Consider the following 21,270-nt stretch of genomic DNA (forward strand, 5'->3'; position numbering starts at 1 on the left):
GCCAGCCATCGCCTCCCTCAACCCGACGACCCGTCCCATGTCGCCGCCACAAGCAGTGACATTTAAGCGAGCATGACGAAACCTGTTACGAGAACTCAGCAAACAACTATGAATTAATCCTAATCTACATATCATGCAGTACTTACCAAATACCTCTACTTACAATTTGACAATTCTGCTTAAACTTGTAATTAATATTACATTTTTACTAACAGTAATCAAAAGCTCAACCCTTTAGGGTAATCAAATCAAAATCATCTTAATCAGGCAGGTCAAGGAAATGACTTTTCTTTTTATATCCACCTCCTTTGAGGGTTGAGCTTTAATAAGAAGAAGTGGCAAGAAACTCTTTGTGACAATCACTCACTCACAAATCATTTCAGTTACAATATATATAAAGTGATGCAGCAATAATACTCAAACTACAAATACTAAAAAAAAATGTGAATTACTTAATACGTAAAAACAAGAGCTATTGAGTACAGTCACGGCCGACTTCTACTGTATCAACAATAATACTAGGCCATGGTACAGTAGATGCATCAATCCACACACACCGTAAATAAATAAAGGTATTTAGCGACCATTTCATTAGCAATTATAAAAGATATAATTTTTAATTTTAAAACCATGAGGTAGAGTTTGCGGCTACAGGATCATCCTGCCACCGCAAGCAGCGTCCGTTCACGAGCATGACACATGGGCCAGCTATCGCCTCCCTCGACCATATTTTAGGGAACGACCTGTACCACGTCGCCGCCACAAGCAGTGACATTTAAGCGAGCATGATGAAAACTGTCACAGGAACTCAACCAAATAACAAAAAACAAAAATGTTCATCTAAAATATATCCAACAACACTCACTAAACACCTCTACTTATAATTTGACCATTTCGCTTTTAGTATAAATTATTCACTTTTCAAAAATTATTCATAATTATAATTATAATATATAATATTACACTTTATAAATATCGTCAAAATGTTATTTTAAAGAGAAGTATAATAATTACTGTTTCAAATGTACCATGAAATCAACGTGCCTCATAAAGATATTTCTAACACAACTTATGACATTTAAAAATTTACATTAGAAAATGATATCAAATTGTAAATCTTGGTGAGGCCTCTAAAAATGACTTGCGGTGTCGCAGCTGTAGGTACTGTATGTCTACTCCTATTCAACGAAAAACGAAGTTTCGAAAGTTTCGGGTGTTTCCTACTAGGGTTCCATTCGTTTCGAAGTTTCGTCTCTAATTCAATTACGTTGCGAACGAAAATTTGATAATGACAGCTGATTGTTCGGAATTCAACGTCAACTTGACGAAACCAAAGGTTTCGATTTTCGTTTGTGTGGATTTTGTAGCTAATTTGCTTGAAATGTCTCGAAGAATGCTTTTAATCGAGGCTGCTCTCCGTGAAGAACATTTAGAACGTATAAGGAACCGGCGCCGCTTGCGCAAACATATTAATATTAGTGAAATTTTCGATTATAAATAATATAAATAAATTATAGTCTGCTATGTTTTACATAAGTTATGTATAAGGGGTGGTATTGATATTCCCGAGTTGCCTCTGTCTGAACTCCAATCTGAAAGAAGCAGGCGGGTTCCCTCTTAAGCAGCTGCTTCTTCACCTCAAGCTCTACAGGCAGGTCGAAGAACTGTTCGAAAGAATAAATGTAGAACTTTATCTTATTTATTCCTTTCTAACAGTGGGGGTATTCCTATTTTTAGTGAAATTTAAGATATTCGTTTTTGTTATTAATAAAAGAACATAAATAAATTTTATTTTATTTTATTATAACAAAAAACTTATAGCTTACTAAGAATAGGAACTCAGACATATAAATAAAAACGTATAGCTTCATTATCGTATGTGCATGACGTGTATTAGAAAAGATGTACCTTTAAAAGGATGGTTACATGTAGGGGCAATATTTTACTGAAAAAGACAAATAAGTATAACTTTATTTTATTTTAATATAACAAAAAACTTACAGCTTACTAAGAATAGGAACTCAGACATATAAATAAAAACGTATAGCTTCATTATCGTATGTGCATGACGTGTATTAGAAAAGATGTACCTTTAAAAGGATGGTTACATGTAGGGGCAATATTTTACTGAAAAAGACAAATAAGTATAACTTGTATTTACTTGAAACAAAAAGCACTTTAAAAGATCATTTATAAGCATAATTGAGAACTCTTTTTAGAAAACTTGTTAAATAACTCAAAGAAAAAATCTGAAGTAATAATTTGACATGTTTACATTGCGTTTATAATACAGATACTTTTGGTTGTCATTAATAGTTACTACCCATCGTTGGTATGAAATACTCTTCTGTACCTAATTCTAGTAGGCTTCATAAGATACATAATAGCTTTAAGGTAATAAGTAATAGTAAGATTAATAAATGTATACACTTCTACAATAAAGTCCCAGCCACTGTTCAGGCATTATCTATAAATAAATTTAAATGTTTTATAAAAAAATGGCTCTGTCGTAAATCCTATTACTCCACTGCTGAATATCTAAATGATCGGACAGCCTGGGACTAGATTGTGATTATTTTATAGCGACTGTACAATATTGTTTATTTTTATTGAAAAGAGCGCATAAAAAAGAATGCTGGGAGAGTTTCTTGCGCCGCTTCTTTCTCAGAGCGCCATTTGTTTCCGAAGCGGTAGTAGTATCTAGTAGTATAAGAAATGACATCAAAAAGAATTCTAAAGGAATCAATTTTGAGAAAATAAATGCCTTTTATGCCTTTTTACTCTTCAAGTTAGTCGGATACAAATAACATTCATTGCGATCGTTCACCATTTGTTCATGAATATTGTCTATAGTTCTGAAGTTCGTTGTTGTGTCCGAAAACAATATAGAGTAGGGTCACTATCGAAAATTCGCTTTAAAATCGTTCGTTTACGAAGTTTCGTTTCGAAGAAAGAGAGTACATCCCATGGTATAGGGATAGAAATTGAGGTCTAAAAAGGGATAAGGTGTGATAATTTATGCGAACAATACTAGTTGGTTCTATAAGGGTCACTGAATCAAATAAATACCGGTTCGAGTGCAATAGGACTTCAATTTATTGTCTTCAAATAAATTTGAATATACAAACCAACGTGAGTCATAAAGATATTTCACAACTTAAGACATTTCAAAATTTAAGTAACTAATAATATCAGATTGTAAATCTTGGTGAATCCTTGGTGAAGGCACTTAAGGATGAACACCTTAAACTATTATTATTACTTAAGGCCGCTCTTGTGATCATGATTGGTCTAGCTAGCTGGTTATATAATAATACCTATTTTTATAAATTTATATATTTTATATTCTTATAACCTTCCCATGTTGAGTTTTTATGTTGTAATAAAATATTATTGTTACTTTAATCTCTTGATTAATTTTGATATAACCCTGCGATAATTACTCAGCTAATTGTTATGAATAATTAGTAACGCAATCAGCACATATTTTTTTATTATGAGTATATAATAATTTATATATTAACACAAGCCTTATTATAAGCAGTAAATAGTCGAATAATATATTTTTATATGACTATAACAAGTGGCTCGCATGATGGAAATTAAAAAGAAACTTGCCACCTGTGTTAAGGTTGCGGGTATTTGGAGTAGGAATATGCTTTAAAAGTGTTGTTATAACCAATTTGTAACAGGATGAAATAATAGTTATTTATGCCACTGCCAAATAATGAGTGCCATCTCATCGAGAGTAATCTGTGCTGTGTACCACAATCAATGATACGAATTTTACAATGGCAATATTTTGTCAATCAAATTAAGTCCAATTCAACTTCTAGAGGCCACAAGTTTGTGCGCTTACCGCTAACACTCTTCCTTTGTCGTATCCCCTTGATTCCAGATCACTTCGATAACTGTCACAACCTGTATCGGCATACTTGGCGTCCATGTATCGAGGGACGCTCCCTGATACTTGAAAGAGAAGGCCAAACTTGCCTCTAAAAGGTTGGTGTACTCAGAAAGGCGAGATAGTACTTCAATATAAGCCACGCCTTGTAGGCGCTGTATAAGGCGCAAATTCGGCCTCGCATGGAGTACTGTTCTCACCTCTGGGCGGGTGCTCCCCAGTACCAGCTTCTTGCATATGACCGCATACAACGAATAGCGGCTCGAATCATCGACTATCGAGTCATCTCCGATCGGCTTGATTGTTTGGCGTTGCGTAGAGATGTGGGTTCTCTCTGCATCTTCTACCGCATTTATCAAGGGGAGTCCTCAGAGGAGTTGTTCGAATTGATTCCAGCGGCCGAATTCCATCATTTGTATCACCGGACATTACGTCAAAATGCTAAATAATACCCGCATCACGTTGACGTACATATGTACGAAGATTTGTCCGGATTGCTAACATGAGTTGAGTTCGTAATGATAAACAAAATTAAAAATATAAAGCTAGCGACAAACTTAATTAAGAATATTCAGAAAGAGTAAAACCAAAGTAAATTAATTATTTATGAGGTCCGCATTCAACCGGTCGTCGCTCAGTCAATATCTCTATGCGACGGCACACCGCCATCTTTCGATCGCCCTGTTCCGTCACACACACACAGCGAAAAGAAGCTGTTGTTTGACCTACTTTAAATGTTTATTAAATAATATATATATATATATATAATAATATTAAATTACAGGCTTCTAATTAGAATTAACAATAATAGAAATTATAATAGTAATTACCGGCTGCTGTTTTCCCTAACCGATACAACTTAGGGACCTTCAAGAAAAGAGTATACTCCTACCTAAAAGGCCGGCAACATATCTCTTGACACATGTTGTTGCGGATGTCCATGGGCGGTTGCCTCACCTCCCCCCATCCCGTGAGCCTCTTGCCCGTTAACCCCCTCATACATGAAAAAAAAAATGTTTACGAGTAGTGGTAAACAATACTATTACAACCATGAAATAACTTTATATTTATGTAAGTGCGGATAAAAGATAAAATTGGTGCGTGAATCCCCATTCATCATTCCAATCCCAATCCCCATCATCAAGGGGGCCTCGTAAACCACGTAGGTATGATGCCTGCCGTCGATATTCCGCAGGTTTGGGTGCTTTCAAAGATATATTTTGTCATAATCATACTCTTAACTTTTGTAGCCAATGCCATTAAACTATTTAAAGTTTTTAAAACGTCCTGTAGGAATAATTATTAAGTTTTGGATTGACGCTTAAATTTAATTCCGAAATAAGAGTAGAAAATATAAGACTTGTGTGAGGCTTTTTGTAGGTCTTCTTTTCAAAAGGCTTTATTAATTTCGCTGAAATGTTGGAAATCGTATCTTGCACAGGCAATTCAAGAAACACATCTGGTATTGCATGTTCATAGTTAGCGATATTCTTCACTTATTTGGGGTTACTTGGATGGTTCTTGTGTAATATAATTAATTTAAAGCAAAAGCTACTTCACTTCGATTTCATTCGTTTTTTTACAGAACCGGAATAGTAGTGCCTTGGTTTACTAAATTTGTTTTAGCTTTCGAATGGAATATAAAATCCAAGTCAATTCAGCGGAAAAAACCTGCATGTTATTGACAAAAATTTTATGGAAAATATCAATCAAATAAGAATTCACAATCTCGTGTTATTGATATCTACTTAGCTCAACCGTTACCGGCCAGGTTGATTCTTTATTGAAACGTAATGAACCCAAACCGTTTTTTAAGAGATTGATAACTGGTAAATAAAAGCGAATCACATATTATGACATGAACGTCCATTAAAGTAGTGGTTATAGGTATGCCTATACATACACTAACACACACACTATACCTACTCATACACTTGCACAACACATAACTTATTACTATCTGCTTATTATTACTAATTACTATTATCTATGATACATATTTTATTACGCTAGAATAACATCAGTATTAATATTCACACTTAATTAAATAACCAAAGCTACTTAACTATATTAATTACAATACACTTACACACAAACATACAGAATAATATTTACAATAATACAACATAAAATATTAAGTATTGTGCAGTGGAAATCCACTACTGGCAACCGGTGAATATTGCGCCTGCGCAGGACTAATATAGTTCTAAACCCGCGCCCGCGCCGGAACAGCAGACGAGTCTTGATCATTCGAAGTGAAACGTAGGTACGTTCTATAGTCAACTGTGTAACTGTCGAGTTGTCATATCTGTACCTGTAACTACTGTGTTTTCTCCTTCCTATATTGTAATGGTTTAACTTCCAGTGTACTTAATGTGTGTGTGAATCGATAAATAAGATTAAACTGTTATGTGTTAGACTTGAATTAAATAATTTATTCAATCACCACTTACACCACTATACTACAACTGATAGCCACCAACGACCATAGGTAGGTCAGGATTTACAAATTGTGAGAAATAATACTTCTTACGACAGTCGAACTGAAAGCAAGCAGAGATTGCAATTATTTAAATAAATGATTCTTGCTCCAGGTAAGTGTTTTTTTATAGAAAAGGAGGACAAACGAGCGTACCTGGTCACCTGGTGTTAAGTGCACCTACACCATGGTGAGAATTGTCTATTTATAAATCGTAAAAAAATTACAAATTAATCATGAACATATTGAATTATATTGGCTAAGAGCTATATTTTCAAATTTTTAGTTTATTATTTTATTATATTGTTAACAAGTTGCCACTTTTAATATTGAAAAGAAACTGCCAAACTGACATTTAGACTGAAACAGTATAGATACGGTGGAAGCCATGCTACCTGAATGCTGCAAATATCAAGCCTGCGCAGTTTTTTTACTACTGCCTCTTTAGATACCTGTAAGTTAATTATTATAGTTAAATTCGAGGTATTAATCGGTTAGTCTATATCTTGGTACATTAATCTCAACCAATGGAGTTTTTCTAGATGAAGTAAATCGCTGCATGGCGATAGCAATACCTGCAATAGACAAATTGAAGAAAATATCGAAGAACAGAAACATAACAAAAGCGACGAAAATCCGGCTCGTCCAAACACTTGTTTTTCCCATAATATTTTAGTCGAGAAAATTAAAATTGATGCTCTGGGGATGTGGTGCTGGAGGAGAATACTGAGAGTTGCGTGGACCGAGTGTCGCACCAACTCTCCATTCTCCAAGAACTTGACATAAAACAACGCCGTTCGGTGTTAGTACAGAGTCGCCCCACACCTCACGATCATTCATCACGTTCCATTAATTTATCGTCATTGAGGTCAGACGGGGTCATCTCAAAGTAGCGGCTTTGCTATGCAGGTTCATAATAATAACGAAATAATAACTGTAGGTTATTAGAAAACTGGTTTCCTACTGACATTCATCCATAAGTTTGAATCGAAATAAATAACTAAACGGTATTGACGCAGTGATCAATTTATTTGAAGCTCTATATAAGACCTACAATATAATAACATTTAATACGCATAACATGAAATGAAGCATTCTTGACAACATTAAGTACTTTGAACTTACATACAACATCAGTTAGTTTCATAATATAACAAAAATGAAAGGAAAAATAAATTACGGGCGATCTGAGGTCGGGAAGTGGAAAAGGGGGGGTGATTAAGGGTAAAAAACGGTTTAGTTCGATTTTCGGCAAAACTGCAAGTCCTATGGAAAAAAGACAAATTGCAAAGTTGTAGGTAATAAAAAGATATACAACTTCTGTCTACAATTTTTCGACATTACCTCAAAATTTAACTCAACTATCGAAAAAGAACCTTTATTTTCAATCGAAGATTCACCCGTCAAAATATCAGCTTTTTTCAAAAAAATTGTCTGTTTTCTATTCGTCAAAATCTCTACTTTTATAGTGTAAAAAAAATATAATGGTAAATGTTCGGAAAATTTCAGCCCATCAAAAGGCGTTTTATAGAGAATTCATACATGTTATTTTGTAGCAGCAATAATATGGATTAACAACGCTATATTATGTAAAATAAGTTAGTACCAATGTTTAGCAACAAAAACTAGGCTAAAAGAAGCACAAATTTTCGTATTTGTTTTTTATATCTTTATTCGAATTTCTAGAATATTAATGTGATATAACTTGACAATTTGTCCTACCTTCTAGTGTATAAGACTTTAGAAATAATCGTAAAATATTGCATTGAACAGCTAAATATTAGAAACCATAATTGTGTTGACATGTGTAATTCTGAAGATTTTCTCTCTTGGATGAGTTATATCCCGGTACAGTACAAGTAAGTTTTCAAGACACGATTTTAGTAAGATTATACGACCGAGTTTTGAGGTAACGGACAGGAAAAAACTATATATATAAATGTAGAAAACAAGAATTCTTTGAGTACATTATAACTGTCGTTGGCTTGTAAGTGCGTGTATTTGTATTTAAATTGAATAACTTCGTAAATATAAAGTGTGTATCAACAATAAATAATATTCATTTATATTATGTCAGCAAAAGAACAAGAATTAGAACTTTTTATGGAAAAGGTAATGATAGATAATATTTATAAGTTAAATTAAAATTTAATAACATATAACATTAAATAATTATTATCGTGAATGTTTTGTATTGAATTCATATTATGTAATTTTTTTTTCTTAAATTGGCACTTGTTTGATAAATTAGTTTAATATAAGTATAATTAAAACTATTATTTACTTAACTCTCTAGCGTAAAATTAAATGTTCAAAATATCTATTGGTTCAATTATGTTAAAATATTTGAAGAAGATAATATATTCAAGGATTTAACATTCGACCTTGCTTAGTTCTTGCTTGAGTCAAAGAATATATAAAAGTAACTAAACTAATATAAAATAATTTTTAACTTTGTAACTATAATACATTGAATAAAATAGTAACAAAGTGAAAACTATAAATTGAATATCTTTTTTTGGAATATTTGCTGTGCCGTCTAACAATATTGGGAATGGAGCGACCACCCTCAAGGTTCTAAGTAATAAAATTTATTGTACTTTTTTTTTGATAGTACGGGACGAGACGAGCAGGACGTTCAGCTGATGGTAATTAATACGCCCTGCCCATTTAAATGCAGGGCCACTCAGGATTCTTGAAACCCAAAATTTCTGAGCCGCTCTACAATTGCGCCGCTGTCACCTTGAGACATAAGATTTTAAGTCCTATTTGCCCAGTAATTACACTAGCTACGACGCCCTTCAGACCTAAACACAATAATGCTTATACATTACTGCTTCACGGCAGAAACCGTTGTATAACCCATAATCCCCCTGAAGCATTCAACTGGTCCATTCAAGTTTTAAGCATGAATTATAACAAGAGTTCGGTACAACAATACATATATATATATTGTTTCATAGTATAACGCTAAATGCAGACAAACAGACAGACGACGTTAAATAAACGGATCAAAATATTGTTACACATAAATATAGCATGTGAAAAGGACTTTTTCCTTAGATAAATTTCTTTTCAAACTTTTCATAGATAAATAGTCTTTTTAAAATTTTAAAGCTATCATTTGTAAGATTTTTATGTGATATGGAAACCTTCAGATATTTTAATTGATACTTGTTTTAACATGTGAGGCTTTCACGGCGACACCTCTTTCTGTTGTTAACGTCTGTATTGATTTTAAATACCGAACCGATTTTATAAATTTGTTTTATAGAAGAGAGGGCAAACGAGTGTATAACCTGCTGTTAAGTGATCACCGCCGTCTACATTCTTTTGCAACACCAGAGGAATCCCAGGAGCGTTGTCGGCCCTTTAGAAAAGTTTTTGAAGGTGCACATCCTCGCATCCTCCTGGAACTACCGGGGAAGGAAGTTCAAATTAAAATAATTAACAGTTAACGACTCAAATGAAACACTTTTGGCTTTACAAAGTAAACACCCATCACCAGATGTTAATTGTGTTATTCCGGAACCATCTTTTTCTATTATTGTTTGATTGTTTTTAGGAACTTCTTTCACCCCACACTCATATATTAAAGATATCGGGTAAACAAAATCGAAAAAATATTCCAATGGCATTCAACTACTGGCTCGACATACCAAAGGAAAAAGCAAAATTCATATCAGAATATTTTTATATGATACACACCGCATCACTTGTGTAAGTTAAATTATTGATAATAATATATTAATTTTATATGTTGGTCTTTTTTAAGTATTGTTAGCGATACAATCAACAAACAAACAACAAACAAAGATACTATAGTTTAGTAGATTATATAGAGAAGATAATGATGTCATACAATAAGGTGCAAAACAGATCGCACAGCGCTATTAACCTACACTTTTATTCATCTGGAAGCTGCCTCTCTTTCTATCGCGTTTTTTCTATAATATAAATAGGTATGTAATCGTAATTTTAAATAAATATTATTTCGTTGTCAAACCTACATTAGTTGCAGATAGTAATATATGGTTGTAAGACCACGACATGGTCAACTTAGTTCATTTTTCCTTCAAAAAGCAGGAACTATTTAAGTAAGAAGGTAGATACATACAAGTTTGAACGATACGTGAGACAGACTTGCACACGTCCTCTTAGATATTATATTTACAATAACAAACAAAATGTTTGTGTCGAGTCGTGTTATTTGTTGCAGTTTTAATAATCTTCAATAATTCTTGCGGATTCTGGTTACCACCGGTAGCGAACACATTAGCTTTAGACCACGTCAACTTTCTATACCTACCCAAATACAAGTAGGTGAGCGTGGAGCCAGCCTGTTTTGCCTGAAGATTTGTCTGTACCTGAACCATCATAGTATTTAAAAGAAAGAAAATAGAAAAAACAAATAGCGAAGATCTTGCAGAATTTAAAGAAGTGTTAGAATAATTTGATATGTGGGCAAAAAATAACAATGAACAAATGACAAATCTGTATCCCATTTTAGATGTTATAAAAACAGTAACTAAATATTGAATCATCAGTTGCTTTTCTTGCCAACTCAATTCTTCTCATTCTGTAATGATGACTTTATAAAGAAGACCCTGCATTTAAATTAGTTTATCAAAATATTTGCAGTGTACATAAAAACTCTAACTTAGATGACTTACACATTTTACACGACTGTTCTAACTGAATGGCGAATAAACCTTTATAAACTCCCCCAATTTATTAAAATTTGTCATGGTAGATCTTGTTGCTAACAGAGCTTGGAAAATGATATGGATTTTTAAACACCTACGAAATGTATATATGTATAATATTATGTTTTTTGTTAATAAGAAATAAATAAATAAAATAAAATAAAGTAATAATAATCACTTTAAATTAGATTGTTTCAGCGTCCTTGGGAAGCATAAAAAAATTAAATTTAGATTTGCTGTTTTATGTTTCTCCATTTTTAAAAGATCCTTCGGACCAGTGAAGTAGGTGACGAGTGTGAAATAGGCGTCAATGCTCGCTGGTGAGCACTCGTGAGTTCAAATATAGAAGAAAACATTCATAAAATATTGTATAAAAAATAGCTGTAAAGTAAATAATACATTATGTAGGATAAGATGTGTTTATATCTAAAACTAGCTTTTACCCGCGACTTCGTGCGCGTGTAATACTTTGGGCAGCATTTTTATTTTTAAATACTCACTTTGTAAATAATACACTACAAACTGTTGTGGTTAATACATTTTTATAAGCTACCTACTATAGAACTCACATCACCCCATTTCACCCCACACAGGTCAATTAAAACTTATAAAATAAAAAATAAATTTTTAAAACGCTAGAACAAATATTTATTTCTTATCAAGTACCTAAATACAAATTTTCATGGTGTTATCTCCGATAATGACAATGAATGAATTTTTACCCCCCATTTCAACCCCACGAAGCCTTTTTCGCGATAAAAGGGAATCTATGTCATTTCCAAAGCTCCCTTCCCACTTCTATCTCTGTAATAATTTTCATCAAAATCGGTTCAGTTTAGGCGTGAAAGCGTAACAAACACATTCACATTTATAATATTAGCACAGATGTTGTTGAAGGCGTAGATCAATTATTCATCATTATAATCAATTAGATAAAGACTCACGAATATCACGAAAGCGTTCAAAATATACTTTACCTTCTGCGGCTTGTGTACCAAACAGAACGGATATACAGATTGAAACTCTTTGCTATAATACCATTGAACTTTTCTGCTTTTCAAACCGGCCTGTCCGCATCATATTAATAATAAAAAATCCATCTACAACGTCGTGAATTAATTGGAACTCACATGTCAGGTCGACCCATAACATTTACTTACAACATACAATAAAAAACATTTTACAATCGCTAATAAAATGCTCGCAATCTACTCGCTCGCAAAATACCTTTATTTATTTACTGTATTCAATAACTCTTAGAGTTTCTCTCGTATGAGATGCATAGAGAATTTGACGTTTGAGTATACGAGGGCGGCACTGAAAATTTCGGGAATCAAGGAAGTGACACAACATTACTATTTAAAAATGTATTTATTGCTTTTCGAAGTATTCTCCGCGAAATTTGACACATTTTTCCATACGATCGAACCAATCGTTGAAGCAACGATTGCATTTGGAAGTTAGGGTCTCCAAAATGGCCGTTTTGTAGGCGTCCACAGCTTCTTCAGGTAATGAAAATCTCTGACCACGCAATTTATTCTATATTTTAGGGAAAGTGTAGAAATCATTAGGGCTTCGGTCAGGGCTGTACGGCGGATGGTCTAATAATTCTATGTTTTCTTGCTCTAAAAACTCTTTTGTTATTATATACGCATTATACGCATTGCCGTGATGGAGGATGATTGCAGTTCTCTTTACGGTGTTCAGAAACGACCTGTGGCAAACAAATGCTAGCATACCATTCTGCATTAACCGTTCTTTGTCCCTCAAGAGGAATAGTCGCAACATGGCCGGTTTTGGAGACAAACGTGGTCACCATTTTGTTTGCAACACTCCGTGAACGAACAATTTTTTTCTGTCTTCTGAAGTTCTGGACATTTATTTTGACTCCACAGTCTAAGTCCTCGACTGCTTCTGCTATTACGGTTTCCGAGTTCAAATTAAATAGCGTAGGTGATAAGATACAGCCCTGTCTGACACCCCTTTCAATATCAACTTCTGCGGTCTCCTCACTCTCAACCCTAATAGTAGCTCGTTGATTCCAGTACAGATTCTGGATGATTCGTATATCTTTACCATCCAACCCGATATTTTGTAATATTGCAATTAGGCGGTCATGAAATTCTATCGAAAGCTTTTTCGTAAACGATGAAGCAAATAAAAACATCCTGCTGAATATCTAAACATTTTTGCACCAAAACCTGTACTGCAAATAGAGCCTCTCTTGTGCCGACTCCTGATTTAAAGCCGAACTGGTTATCTTCGAGTCACATTTAGTTCTTATGCGTTCGTGAATGATATTAAGAAATAGTTTTAACGCTTGACTCATAAGGCTAATTGTTCGAAATTGTTCGCAGTTTTTCGCATTGGCTTTCTTAGGGAGCGGAATGAAAGATGACGTTATCCAGTCTTTGGTTAAGTAGCCAGAGTCATAAACGGCGTTCAAAAAATTTACGAAGACATTAATATTTTCGTCCTTAATAAGTTTAAGTACCTCTATGTGAACATCATCTGGGGCCGCTGATTTTCCAGTTTTAGCTTTTCTTAAAGCCTTTGTAACTTCGTCTTTTAGGATAGAATACCCTTTACTCAAATCACAGGTTACAGCTAATCTTCGTGAATCATCAGCGAACATTGACGAGATGTATTGTTTCCACGGGTATTTTTTCTTTGTCATATCCAAAATTGGGATGTTGTGTTCATTTATAAGTTGGTGTGTAGTCTTTTTATAGCCAATAAAAGATTTTATTTCCCTATGTAGATTAAATGCATCGTGCTTAGCATAAATCTCTCGCACTTCCCTCGATATCGCGCACATAGCGGACTTCGCGGCGAATTCTCTTATCGATCTCCATGTACTTGGTTTCATCAGAGTTTTTGTAGAGTCTCCTTTCATCCATAAGGTTATTTATTTTCTCGGTTATCCAACTCTGCTTAGGAACCCAGTCTCTTTTTAATAAGAATTTGTTTATGTCTAATGATTTTTTTTTTAGTGTGCTCCATGTCTCTTCTATTGTGTGTGTCCCAGATTTCCGGCAACGCCAGGAACTTCGCCTAGGCCTACTTTGGCATTAAAATCGCCCATCATTAGGTTTAATTCATATTTTTTTGTCAACTGGAGTAACTCTTCGATATCACTGTAAAAATCTTTAATATCTTGATCTGACCCATCGGTGGTGGGAGCGTACGCTTGGATAATTTTAATATTTCTAGGTTTGGCCTCAATTTGAAGCAGCATGGTTCTGTTTGATTTGGGCTAACTAACTAAGCTTACGGTCATATTAAGATGTTTTATGTTTAAGATCACTCCTACTCCATGCTTGTTGGAGGAGTCTTCATCAAAAGAGTAATAAATTGTGTAATCTTTATCTATTCTCTGCTTACCATTGCCTGTCCATCGCACTTCACTTAGTCCCAAGACACCAATTTCTAGGCGTTTTATTTCTTTGCATACGTTGTAGATTTTTTCTGGACTCTTCAAACTTCTCGCATTCCACGTTGCTAATCTAATTTTTGATGTTTTCTGCCTGGAGATTCTTAGCACCCCTGTCCCATCTAAGGGACGCTGATAATTATATGGGCCTAAAGGTCTTCAAAAGCATAGGCACTGCTGTGCCATGTGCTTGCGGCGTTTTGCTCTCGAGGATGACGGATATTAAAAGCTTCTGGACGATCTTAAGCACATGAGTACCACCAGCTCACAGAAGCTCAGCTGTAATTCCATCATCACCTGGCTCCTTGTTGTTTTTAAGCTGTTTTTTTTTTATGGAATAGGATGACAAACGAGCGTACGGGTCACCTAGTGTTAAGTGATCACCGCCGCCCACACTCTCTTGCAACACCAGAGGAATCATAGGATCGTTAACGGCCTTTAAGGAACGTGTACGCGCTTTTTTTGAAGGAACCCATGTCGTATCGTCCCGAAAACACCGCACAAGGAAGCTCATTCCACAGCTTCGTAGTACGAAGAAGAAAGCTCCTTGAAAACCGCACTGTGGAGGACCACCATACATCCAGATGGTGGGGATGATATCGTAACTTGTGGCGTGTCGTGCGAAGGTGAAATTCGATGGTAGGAATCAGGTTGAACAGCTCTTCGGAACACTCCCCGTGATAAATGCGGTAGAAGACACACAGTGAAGCGACGTCTCTACGCAACGCCAAATGATCCAGCCGTTCACAGAGCGCTAGGTCTCCGACAATTCGAGCTGCTCTGCGTTACACGCGGTCAAATGGATCGAGCTAATACTGGGGTGCGCCAGACCAGAGATGACAGCAATACTCCATGTGAGGCCAGACCTGTGCTTTGTAGAGCGGTAGAATGTGGGCCGGCTTAAAGTATTGCCGTGCTCTATTTATGACGCCCAGTTTCTTCGAAGCCAATTTGGCTTTGCCCTCCGATTCCTCCGCATTCCGATACTAGGCGAGGCTTTAAGGAAAGTGTTCTCGAAGAGTGGTGATACGGCAAATGGGGTTTTTTTTAGTGGTAAATGCGCAAACTTGAGTCTTCTGGGGGTTAAATTGGACAAGGTTCAACTTACCCCATTCCGCGACCTTCTCGAGGGAGGACTCGATAGAAGACACAAGTTTCTCCCGGCACTGGTCGACGTTTTCCCGAGAGAGACCTGCATGACCCGTGTATACGGCATCACCAGTGCTGTCGTCTGTATAGCAATGCATGTTGGCGGAGTCCAACATATCATTGATATGCAGAAGAAACAGCGTGGGAGATAGCACACAGCCTTAGGGCACTCCGGCGTTCACGGGCTTGGGATTCGAGCAATAACCGTCGACAACGACCTGTATGCTGCGCCCAGTGAGGAAGCTGGAGGTCCACTTGCATAAGCTCTCGGGAAGCCCAAATGATAGAAGTTTTGCGAGGAGCGCCTTGTGCCATCCACGATCAAAGGCCTTCTCTATATCCAGGCTAACTGCCAGGCCTTCCCCCTTGCTTTCAATAGCCGCCGCCCATCTATGTGTTAGGTATACCAGAAGATCGCCAGTCGACCGACCATGGCGAAAGCCGTACTGCCGGTCAACTCAGGGGCACACGTTCTAAGCACGATTGGAGAAATGCCATCCAGCCCGCTCGACTTCCTGACGTCCAACGAAAACAGAGCTCGCCTAACAGTTTTCTGTCGGAACTGTACTTCAGGCATGGAGCTCTGACACCGCGGGATGGTCGGCGGTGTTTTTCCGTTGTCGTCAAGATTCGAGTTGGAGGCAAAAAGAGTGCACAGGAGATCAGCTTTTTTTTTTGTCGTATGGGCCAGGGTGTCATTCCTCATGTGCAACGGCGGCATGGACGGCTGTTTGAAGTTTCCAAGGGCAGCTTTCGACAACGACCAGAACTTGCGTGTTCCGGTCGGGTAACTGGAAAGCTGCTCGCCAATTTTGACGACGTGCTTCGATTTCGCACGGGCGATTTGCCGCTTAAAAAATCTGGAGGCACGGTTATATTTCTTCTTCAGAACTTTGCAGTTCGGATCCTTTGAGCCCAGCGCCGCAACCCAAGTTCGATACGCCTGTTTTTTGCATTCAGATGCTGCTTTAACTGACGCATCGAACCAGGGCTGTGATCTGCCACCGATCGGTACTACAGAGCTTGGTATAAAAATATCCATGCCCTGCAGTATCACATCGGCTACTGCAACGGCGCAGGCACTGGGATCATTCGAAGGGAAACAAACCCTGCCCCAAGGGTAGGACGCAAAAAAGGAACGCATCCTATCCCAATCTGCTGACTTGTAGTTCAAAACGCGGCGGGTCGCTGGTGGTCTGCGACGTTGGCGTCGGATAGGCACTACACTCCTGACCAGGTAATGGTCGGACGTTCCGAGAGGGGCGTTGACAAAGACCTGATAACCATCGGGATGTGTAGTCAGCAGAAGATCTAATAAGAACGGCATGTGGCTATCCACATCCAGGAGCCGCGTTGGCGATTTAACCAATTGGGACAGACCATACGCCAATGCAAAATTATGCACAGATCGCCCTGCGTAGTCTGAAGTACGTGATCCAAGCCATTCGGCATTGTGCCCGTTGAAATCACCCATGACTACGATTTCAGCGGAGGGGATCTGAGCAAGCACGTCATCAAATGCCGCTTGAACGCAGTCCATGAGGTGATCCGTTTCTGCTTTACCGCTATGGGACCTGTAGACACACGCATAGATGCGGACGCGGTCCAGCTCTACGCGGATCTACAGAGTAGACAAGTCCCTATCCTTAAAATTGCCGAGACAGCGACAGCAGATATTCCTCCTAACGTACACACATTCCCCGGCATGAGGCATGAAATTATGCTCAATTTTATACCCGGGGTACGTTAAATATGACGTATCGCTAGGTCGAGATATCTGCGTCTCCGAAAGGAAACACAAGGCCGGCTGCGCCGTCTCAAGGTGGTGGTGGACGGCGTTTAAATTGGAGTGAATTCCCCTAATATTACAGAAGTCCACATTAAGCGTGGAGCGGGATGCCGTGGTGTTGCTGCCCTGTTTGTCCTTAGATATGCGCGGTACTGTGCCCTCCCCAGAATACGAGGGGAGGGATTCTCCGACTCTGGTAGAGCCGGTACCCTCCTGGGGTAATATATTTTTAAGGACCGCTCTCATATTTTTGTTGGGGGGGTGATAGGGAGCGGGAGGGGGGAAGGGATTGGCTCCGGTCCTCGACACTAACCTATGCGAAACATAGCGGCACTAGGCCACTACTTCACGCCGGTATTCTGTGCGAGTGTGGTAAGTAACCCGGACGAGTCTGGCCCGATTGTGCTGACGTCATAAGACGGCAGCGTGACTCTCCCACTTTCAAAAAGCCCGTAGTCGCCTCTTACGACACCCTTGGACCTGGGACTACCCCATTCTTTTTACGCCCCGGGGCAGCACAGGGCAAAAGCTGTTAAGCTGTTTTAGGGCCATACTAATCTTGTACAGACAGTTAAATATTCGATTTGTGTGGGCTTATTTGGCTCTTGGTTCTTCAGCCTTGCTGGTAGTAGGTGCCCGTACGGTGGTGTATAACTTTTGTGGTTTTTTTTTTTTTCATGGGACGGGAAGAGGTGAGGCAACCGCCCATGGACATCCGCAACAACAGGTGTCAAGATATACTTTGCCGGCCTTTAAGGTGGAGTATGCTCTTTTCTTGAAGGTCTCTAAATTTTGTCGGTTCGAGAAAACCGCTGCCGGTAATTGATTTCACAAAGTGGCTGTGCGAGGGAAGAAATTTCTTGCAAAACGCGCTTTTGTGGAATGCCAAACGTCAACGTGATACGGGTGGTACTATGCACGTAATATCCAGTGGTGGAATTCGGCTTCTGGAATTAGCCCGAAGAGCTCCTCTGAGCATTTGATAAATGCGGTAGAAGATGCAAAGAACCCACATCTACTACACTATTACACGTCTTTTATATTATATATTGGGAGAAATATACGTATTTGATCTGATTTGTCATCTCTACGCAACGCCAAAAATCATGCCAATCGGAGTTGACTTGATCGTTGATGATTCGAGCCGCTCTTCGTTGTATGCGGTCAAATGGAAGAAACTGGTACTGGGGAACACCCGGCCTGAGGTAAGAACACTACTCCATGTGAGGCCGAATTTGCGCGTTATATAGTTGCAGGCGGTGGCTTATAGTGAAATACTAGTCTCGCCTTACTGAGTACACCAACCTTTTTAGGGGGCCAGTTTGGCCTTTTCTTTCAAGTGACCACGGAACTGAACGTCGCTCGATACATCGACGCCAAGTATGCCAATACAGGCTGTGGCAGTTAGAGAAGTGATTTCGAATCGAGGGGATACGACAAAGGGAGACTTTTTAGCCGTGAACGCACAAACTTGTATCTTCTTGGGGTTGAATTGGACTAAATTTTGTCGGTCCTATTTCGAAACTTTGCAAAGCATAGTCTCGATTTAAGACACAAGTGTGTTCCGGTTCTTGTCGACGCTATCCCGGGACATGTTGGCACGGCTGAGTAGGAAGCATACCCTGTGCCGTCTGCAAAGCAATGAACACTACTCATGTACACCATATCATCGACTTCCCTGAAAAGTTCGATTTTAGACGAAACGACCCTGCCGTCACCGGGCTCCAATAGACAAATCATGTGCGAGTACTATGGAGCCTTTGTTACGCTCTGTGACCGCCTATACTCAATCTGTATTATAGCGGCGTGTATCGTGAGTCAATGACGTGAAGAACTGTTTATTTAGCTGCCTATACTGGAAAGCATCGGAAAGTTTTTCGTCTTATATCCATCAATTTGAGGGTAGAGTTTGACATTTTTCCGGTTATTTGAACAGCTGTACGATAAGTGTCATTTTCTTGACCTACATCAATAAAGTGATTCTGATTTGCTTTGATTTTATTTATAAAATAATTATATTTAAAACAAGCAAACAAAAAAGTAAGACAATGTTTTATCTAAAACATAAGAAATTTATTTCATTATAACTCATTAACCAATATACCTATATATAGATATCAGAATCATATCTTATAGATATAGAGCATTTCATGCCAATTTCATTCCGCTCCGACACAGCAACATTATTAATCAGCATCACCAAATCAATTTATTGTTATTATTATTATAATCAATCCATTTTATTAAAACTCTCCAAACTTGGTTGGAGACAGTTGCATACTATTACCACAATACAGTAATACAACAATACTTCATACTATATAAGACACACGCTCACATACACACAATTTACACGGCCGCTAAGCAATCTCAAACAAACTACTGAGGGCCGCGCCGTCTAAGTTTTATTTATGGCATTCCTGCAAAGTAGTTAATTATCAGTAACTGGAAGTGCACTTACTTATTCGCTTCGTTTAAGTGGTAACGTAATAAAAATAATTACTATGACCTTTATGGGCCATGAACAGTCAAGGTTGTGGATGTCGTACCGCCCGTGTCGCTATCCTGCATAAAACCTTGTATCGTTCTTGAGCGTGCTAAATCACACGACAAACGAGCGTACGGGTTAGCTGATGTTAAGTGATCACCACCGCCCACATTCTCTCCAAAGATTATAGGAATCACAAGAACGTTGCCGGCCCCTTTAAAAAGTGCACGCGCTTTTTTTGAAGGTATCTATGACATATCGTCCTGAAAATATCGCATAAGGAAGCAGTAGAAGACACACAATGAAGCAAAGTCCCTACGCAATAGAGCAAGAGCCCGTTGACCCCAGACCTACGTTATCTTATAAAAACTGAAAGTTTGTCAGGGCATACTCCCACCACAGGTAAGAACGATGGACCATTATGAAGTTTGGGTTACAGTGGCTTTGGCAGGTAAACGGTACTAAAGGTGTGTAAAATACCGATCTAAATACATCAAATAATAAAGGAGTTGGAACTATCAAAAATGTTTGGCTAATGAGGAAACATTATCTACTTATTACCCAAGTAGGTATTATATATAAAAATCAGCTTTTATACTGTGACGTAAGTAAAACTATAATTTCATGAACATTAAGGGTGTCTGGCAAGGGGTTGCCACAATGTTAGGGGTCTGGCAATGAATAACGTGATTTTTAATAATATTCTGAAGGTAATACCGAAAAATTGCACGTTATTATTTGATGTATTTAGATCGGTCCATCGTTCTTACCTGTGTTGGGAGCATGCGCTGACAAACTTTCTGCTTTTATAAAATAACGTAGGTCTGGGGTCCACGGGCTCTTAGACCACAACGCCAAGTTATCATATTATTTCAGTCATGTTTAGATATTTTTGACAAACTTTGGGGGCATTGTCTGGTTACGGTTTTGCTGGTAATCGTTTGTAGTAAGTACTTCCTCTTCTTGGTCGTGTTCTGCATTGCTGAAGGTCTTGTCCACTCTGGGCATGGATCTGGGTCACGGTTTTAATCAGGTTTCTCGAATCTGTCCTATCTTCCGATTTCCTCTGGGCTGTGGTCACTTGGAGGCCAGTAATATTGGTAACCTGTTTGGTGAGCGGCCGCGTGTTCGTTTCCCTCCACTTTGCCCTAGCACCATCAGTTTTTCCAGGCTATCAGGTTGCTCGTTCACCAGGTGAAATTCTGGTTTCATCCTGTGCCCTTCTGAATCATCCACGTTTGCCGCATCCCGTCTGTTATGCTAACCGCGCCCAACGCCAGACTACGTCTTACAGTTGCTGGACTAAGAATATAAGGCGAAAT

At 37.9% G+C, this 21,270-nt stretch overlaps 1 protein-coding gene across 5 annotated transcripts in view; it reads left to right on the top strand.

Moving 5' to 3' along the window:
* The first annotated feature begins 6,153 nt into the window (after nucleotides 1-6,153).
* Nucleotides 6,154-21,270, top strand: part of LOC126964841 (terpene synthase-like) — a 36,390-nt gene continuing 21,273 nt past the window's right edge. For 2 of the 5 annotated variants that reach the window (XR_007729432.1, XM_050808158.1), the window contains exons 1-2: nucleotides 8,392-8,495; nucleotides 9,949-10,103. Coding sequence is in view for 1 of the 5 variants with exons in the window: in XM_050808158.1 (XP_050664115.1) it covers nucleotides 8,454-8,495; nucleotides 9,949-10,103 (197 nt within the window). In the remaining 4 variants the exon portion in view is untranslated. The other 3 variants (XR_007729431.1, XR_007729433.1, XR_007729434.1) reach the window with 3 other exon arrangements.

The sequence above is a fragment of the Leptidea sinapis genome, chromosome 6 (genome assembly GCF_905404315.1).
Source record: "Leptidea sinapis chromosome 6, ilLepSina1.1, whole genome shotgun sequence".
NCBI lineage: Eukaryota > Metazoa > Arthropoda > Insecta > Lepidoptera > Pieridae > Leptidea > Leptidea sinapis.